At 43.9% G+C, this 7,206-nt stretch overlaps 1 protein-coding gene across 1 annotated transcript in view; it reads right to left on the bottom strand.

Moving 5' to 3' along the window:
- The window catches only part of LOC101849375 (extensin-like), a 71,481-nt gene that overhangs the window by 12,595 nt on the left and 51,680 nt on the right, over positions 1–7,206 (bottom strand). Inside the window, exons 6-7 of the mRNA XM_035969775.1 lie at positions 3,942–4,858; positions 3,519–3,534 (exon numbers count right to left, since the gene is read on the bottom strand). Coding sequence (XP_035825668.1) covers positions 3,519–3,534; positions 3,942–4,858 — 933 coding nt within the window. The remainder of the gene's footprint in view (positions 1–3,518; positions 3,535–3,941; positions 4,859–7,206) is intronic.

Genomic DNA, 7,206 nt, shown 5'->3' with positions numbered 1-7,206 from the left:
GGGCTCTCGGGGCCTAAAGGTGAGGGGTGGGGGCAGAAAGAGGAGACGAAAGCAGACGACAGAACATTGCCAGAAAGCAAGAAAAGAAGTGAAGTGAAACAATTCTAGAGAAGAAAAGTTTTTCAGTTGCTACCGGGATTCGAACCCGGGATCATTGAATGAGCGGCAAACACCTTAACCTCTAGGCCCCGAGAGCCCCCTAGTAAGAGTTTTATGGCACTTGCAACACAATAAGGTCATATAAGTTCCGAAGATTAGAGGTGTTACAAGAGATTTGATTGAGTAGATGTTTTACGGCACTATCAACCGAATGTTACAAGAGAGTAACAAGCATAAAAAGGAGAAGGGGAGACAAAAACAATACTTATTCGACAGGAAAGAAGAAGCAAACCACACCAGAGCACCCGCCAACCACCCACAGCTCCTATTTAGAATACTCCACAAAGAGCGGACGCCTAGTAACGCCTCATTAGGATCCGCGAAGAACATGATAAACAATTGAGATAAAGTTTAGTTTTAGTAAGAGTTTTACGGCACTTGCAACACAACTGAGATAAAGTTTGGTTTTAGTAAGAGTTTTACATCACTTGCTAAACAACTGAGATAAAGTTTGGTTTTAGTAAGAGTTTTACGGCACTTGCAACACACCTGAGATGACGGTATGGTATAGTATAAGGTTTTACGGCGCTCGCAACTGCTAAGGTCATATGAGCGCGCGAAACACAAGTTGTTCACCTTTGCAAAAGTTCACTTCACGACTGGTTAACTAATTTACTTTAAAATGCCAAAAAGTTAAAATATTTAAATTCGGTGTAACATGGCAGCCCATTTCAAACCATTCTACAGAAATCAGAAACAGCTGGATATACCACCACCAACCTCCCACGGTATTGGAGCAGAAAAGTCATAGCTTTGTTAAAAACCGATAGCCTTCCATGACATAGCAATCTCTATTGGTGGAAATGAACGAATTCGCCCTTATGTGAGAGGTGTAACTCTAAGGAAATTGAAGATGAATTTCACTTTAATTTCTATTGTTCACACTTTGTCCATCAAAGCAAATTGTTAATCCCCCCCCCCCCCACCCCCCGCCCAGCCTGACTCGGCCCAGTGACAGATATATGCAATGTCTGACCCGTGATAAGAGATATGTTTACAAACTTTACTTATTTATTATGGAAACTATCTATCAAATGAGTGTTTTGTGTAATGTGACGAGGGCCAATGGCCTTAAACACTGAATAAACTTACATAAATGAGAACGGGGAATTCCCACACTTCATAGCGTGCATGTTGCTAGACAAAAGTAGTTGCAGGTGAAGAAAACAGAATTTAGAAAGAAAAGCAGTAAACAAGACCAGGCGAGACAAAATAAGAAACACAGTCAACTGAGAAAAGGGGCTCAAATGATGTCATGCAACACATCCAATACCAAAGAATCAAATGGTTTAGACATCTTATGCGATTGCCAACACACCATCCAGCACAACGTGCCAACATTTTAAAAAATTCAATTGCAACAAGGCTAGAGGGCGACAGAGTAAGACCTGGATAGATGGAGTCAGGGAAACATTAACCACCCACGGCATCCCCCTGACCCAAGGTCTCCGGCTGGCGACAGAGAGACGTCTTTTTCTTCCCGCGACACCCAAAGGGGTATAAGCGGCGGATAAAAGTAAAAGCAAAGTAAAAAATCATTTCGGATAACGAAGGCACTCTTCTTTTACAAATGGGTGAAAGTAAAAAGGGTATAGGTTTAACGCCCCTATCAACACTGTTAGATTATTTAAGAGGCGGGACCTCCAAGTTTAACGTCCATCTCCGACAGGACGGAACCAAGTGAGAAATTCGTGTAAAATGCCTTTCCCAAGGACACAATGTCGGACCGAGCTGAGTCTCGAACCCCCGAACCTGCAATCTCACGATTACGAGTCCGGTAGCCTAACCACTAGGCCACCGACGCCACTTACAAAAAGGTCGTCTTGACCATTTCTCGAATGACCAGAAAGTGGATCTTCCAACAGTTCCGAGATTCTCATGAATCGGGTCACTTGGACCAGGCCAGTCACAGCCGACTCGGGCCCGGGGGGGGGGGGGCAATGAAGAGGTTTTACGGCGCTCGCAACTGCATAAGGCCATATGTGCGCCAGAAGATTAGAGGTGTTACAAGAGCGTAACAAACATAAAAAAGATGGAGGGGCAATAAGGACGATATACGTTTGATAGAAAAGCAAACCACACCAGAGCACCCGCCAACCACCCACAACCAACGTATCATCAGAAAGACGACGTGGAGTTCCCCCACAAAACCTCTCCTTGTACTACTACAGATTCCAACTCACATCTCTCGCGTGTCTGACTGCGACACCGCACAAGTTTGTCTGCAGCTGCGATTTATGGGCCGACAAATTAAGAGAGCCAAGAGTACATACAGTCCCACACATACAATCTCTACACCCTTGCTCTAAACCTTGCTAGCTACGGCGTTTCCTGTAACTCTAGTAACAACTACGGCGTTTCATGTAACTTTAAAAAAAATAATAGAGGGTTTTACGGCGCTCACAACTGCAAAAGGTCATATGAGAGCCAAGAGGTGGGTGTCAACAGAGAAGTCTTTACAGGGAATCAGACTTAGACTGCTCCCTTCTCTAGCTTCAACAACACAAGGTCTGCTTCGACTATCAAGGCTCCCCGGAAATAGCAGGTCACAAATGAGTGACAAACATACAAAAGTAGAGGAAAATGACAATAGTAAGGATCTGGAAAGAAAAAGCAGCAGTTCCCTGTTGTAGATCAGGCACAGTTATGAGCGTGACATGAGTCAGGCCATTTACAATTCATGAAACTCAAGAAACATCTACAGCGTTTCATGTAACTCTAGTAACACACACACACACACACACACACACACACACACACACAAACACAAACACACAAACACAAACACACAAACACACACACATAAACACACACACAAACACACACACACACACTACCTAAAAAAGTTTAAAACAGAACGTACAAACGAAGACACAGACGCCCACACTCGCTTCCACACAGACTGGCCAGCGTGAGGAGGAGCAGCAGCAGCAGGGGGAGGAGGGAGAGGTAGAAGAGGGACAGGAGGGAGAGGTAGAAGAGGGACAGGAGGGAGAGGGAGAGGCAGTCTCCGGCCTCCTGGAACCAACTGTCTCCGTCCCTGCTGCTGCCCCATGAAGTTTACAATGTCTCTTTCAGCCACGTGAATGACAAAATTGTAGGCCTGTGAGAGAAGAAAAAGAAAAATTATTATTATTATTATTATTATTATTATTATCATCATCATCATCATCATCATTATCATTATTATTTAAATTAGGCGTGTTTACACCCCCACCTAAATAATCTATAAAATCATTTAGAAGCGGACTTCCTATCTGAATAAAAACGGGAAACAACAGGTTGCCAAGAGCCATGGGGAAGGTTGGAACATTAATCTTGTGTCAGATGCGATGCCGATCTGACGACCTGGAATTTACCAGACTTTGGAGAGACCTGAAGGAATTAGTTTAAAAGCACTGATTTGAAGAAATTGTTCTCCTCCATCGTTGGTCCTAACAGAATTCTCCATTTTTGGTCTTTAAAGTAAAAATACGGATAATACTGTTATACAAAACGATAAAAATGTCTGTTGTTACTATTGGATTTTGACCAAGAATTCTCAACTTCAATCGTAAAGCAAAATACATTTTGACCACGAAGCCTTAACTTCAACCATACAGTAAAATACGTTGGAGTCCCTCACGTTCCAATGACCTTAATGCAGTTACAGGCGCTGTAAAACTTTTACTTCTAAAACAAACAAGAAAAAAAAGAGGGTACAAAAACAAAAATACAACCAAAAAACAAAACAAAAAAAGAAAAGAAAATCTAAACCATTTCCAACAAAACAAAACACTTACGCCATAAGGTGGTGGAGCTTGTGGATGCCAGGCTGCAGGTGCAACAATGATGATGGGAAACGTCGCCTGCAAGCCTGGCATTGGATGAGCCCGGTGCCATCCTCGAGGAGCATGTGGGTTGTTGAATACCACAGCCGGAGGGGCGTAGTCGACTGCCAGAGGAAGATGATGGATAGGGACAGGGGCAGGATGAGGCGCCATAGGAAGATTAAGAGGGAGAGGGGCAGGGTGAACTGCCACAGGAAGATTCAGAGGAAGAGGGAGAGGGTCAGCTGCCATAGGAAGATTAAGAGGGAGGGGGGCAGGGTGAACTGCCATAGGAAGATCAAGAGGTAGAGGGGCAGGGGCAGCTGCCAAAGGAAGATTAAGAGGTAGAGGGGCAGGGGCAGCTGCCAAAGGAAGAATAAGAGGGAGAGGGGCAGGGTCAGCTGCCAGGGGAAGATTTAGAGGAAGAGGGGCAGGGTCAGCTGCCAAAGGAAGATAAAGAGGTAGAGGGGCAGGGTCAGCTGCCAAAGGAAGATTAAGAGGTAGAGGGGCAGGGTCAGCTGCCAAAGGAAGATTTAGAGGTAGAGGGGCAGGGTCAGCTGCCAAAGGAAGATTTAGAGGAAGAGGGGCAGGGTCAGCTGCCAAAGGAAGATTCAGAGGAAGAGGGGCAGGGTCAGCTGCCAAAGGAAGATTTAGAGGTAGAGGGGCAGGGTCAGCTGCCAAAGGAAGATTTAGAGGAAGAGGGGCAGGGGCAGCTGCCAGGGGAAGAATAAGAGGTAGAGGAGCAGGGGCAGCTGCCAAAGGAAGATTAAAAGGTAGAGGAGCAGGGGCAGCTGCCAGGGGAAGATTTAGAGGGAGAGGGGCAGGGCCGACTACGACCCCCACAGCTGCTGCCTGGCCGAGTGGAGCTCCGTGCTCAGCTTCAGCACGCCCTGCAAAAGAAAAACATCCGGTGCGTCAGTGAAACTCTTCACAACCCTGCATCTTCTGGTGGCTTTTTGCTTCACAACGTTTTGTTGTAACTATTTTACGCGGTACTTTTTTTTCGTAAGTGTTTTTAGTTTAAGTAAGAGTTTTACCGCACTTGCAACACAATTAGGTCATAAAAGTGCCGAAGATTAGAGTTGTTACAAGGAAGTAATAAGCACAAAAATGAGGGGAAATCAAGATGATAGATGCTTGATAGGAAAGAAGGACCAAACACACCAGAGCACCCGCCAACCTCCCACACGCAGTGCTTTGGTCACTTAAAACGACACCAGACCTTTGTGAAATAGGTGTTTGATGGAATCTTTTTAGTAATAGTTTTACGGCGCTTGCAACTGCATAGGGTTATATGAGCGCGCGAAAAAAGGTTGGTTCTATTCGCAACCGTTCATTGCACAGCCCGATTCTGGTCAACACCTCTACTATAATGATAACATTTTGATGTAAATAAATTAATTGAAAACAACTTTTTAAATAATATTAAATCTTTTAAACAATCCCATACACAACTTCCCATAAAGGTCAATGACCTTTATAAAATCGAATATTCAGTTGGGGTCAAGGACGGAAAACAGATCTTGCAATTTTTTGCATCTAAAATATTTCCTTCGGATCTCTCCGAAGTCCAGACGTTCTGTAAAAATGTGTCTCATGGTAAAATCGGTGTCGCATCCGACACAGAACGGCTACTGAAGGTTTTTCGTTGTTTAGTTTGGGGTTTTACGGCGCTCGCAACAGCATAAGGTTATATGAGCGCGCGAAACACAAGTTGGGTTGTTTTTTTTATTCGTGGTTTACTGCACGGCTATGTACGGGTTATTTGATCTTAAAAGTTAAAATATTAAAAATTTGATGTAGATATATAATCACAGACTAAAACAACTTCCATAAAAAATTTTAATTATTCAATTTTGTTCTATATTACAATTTTCCATAAAGGCCAATGGCCTTCATAAAATTCAAAATTCTGTTGGGACCAACGACGGAAAAAATGTGTTGCAATTTTTTTGCTTTTAAAGTATTTCCTTCGGATCTCTCCAAAGTCTAGACATTCGGTTAAAATGTGTTTAATGGTGAAATCTGTGTCGCATCCGAAGAAGAACGGGTTCTCATCTCCCTGAAGGAGGTATTTGTCTGTTAGGGCCGTGTGCCCGATGCGCAATCGAGTAAAAATGACTTCGTCTCTTCTGGAGAGGTCCGAAGGATTTCGCTGCCCCAGTTTGGGTTTTGTATTGTAGAGTATTATTTTTCTTTTTTTTTTCCAGTGGCTCTCCCACAGACTGGAGGTGTACTTTTGACTTTATTTTTAAAGTCAGTCGGTGGGAGAGTGTTCGTCGTTGATCCCGACAGAAGGGATGAGGATTTCTTCACCATGTCGTCTACCTGCTCGTTTCCTCGGAAGCCCACATGGCTTGGTATCCATGCAAACACGATATTTTTTCCTGTTTTAGATAGGGTGTGAATTTTCTGTTGTAGCCTAACTAATTTTGGGGGTAGGAGTGTGTAGTTTGTGAGTGAGGTGATGCAAGACAGAGTCAGAAAGGATAAGGAAAGATTTGTCAATGGCAGTGGCCTCCGCAGAGAAAATGGAGGCTTCAGGAGGGAGTCTCCTCTGGTGTGTACTGTTGGAAGATAGGGCTGCGGCGCCCACATTGTCTTTTTTTTAGCCATCTGTGAAGATAAGCTCTGCGCCGTTTTCTATAAGTTTTTTATGTTCTGCTTTAAATGTTTTGGTGTTTGTGCTTTCTTTGTCGTGTGTGGTCAACTGTAAGTCTACTTTTGCCTTGGTAAGGTGCCACAGAGGGAGGTCGGGGAAAAGAAATTGTTGGATGTCTTGTTTGGAAAAGTGTAAGTTTTTGAGGTCCTCAAGGATTCTGAGACCGTAGGGTTTGATGATTTTATCGTTGTTTTGGAATTTGTTTATGGTTTCTGGGTTTGTTTTAAAAATGCAGTTGTGTGCTGGGTTCTCTGGTGTTGAGCTCTGTTACGTATTGTAGAGAGAGTTGTGTGCGTCTGAGTGAGAGTGGTGGTATGTTTGCCACGGCCTGGAGGCTCTCCACCGGGGAAGTGTGTGTATGTGTGTGTATGTGTGTGTGTGTGTGTGTGTGTGTGTGTATGTGTGTGTGTGTGTGTGTGTGTATGTGTGTGTATGTGTGTGTATGTGTGTGTATGTGTGTGTATGTGTGTGTATGTGTGTGTATGTGTGTGTATGTGTGTGTCTGTGTATGTGTGTCTGTGTATGTGTGTCTGTGTATGTGTGTCTGTGTATGTGTGTGTGTGTATGTGTATGTGT

This window comes from Aplysia californica, unplaced genomic scaffold, assembly GCF_000002075.1.
Source record: "Aplysia californica isolate F4 #8 unplaced genomic scaffold, AplCal3.0 scaffold00181, whole genome shotgun sequence".
Lineage (NCBI taxonomy): Eukaryota > Metazoa > Mollusca > Gastropoda > Aplysiida > Aplysiidae > Aplysia > Aplysia californica.
Note: the sequence above shows the minus strand (reverse complement) of the source record. Positions and strands in the feature narration are given on the sequence as shown.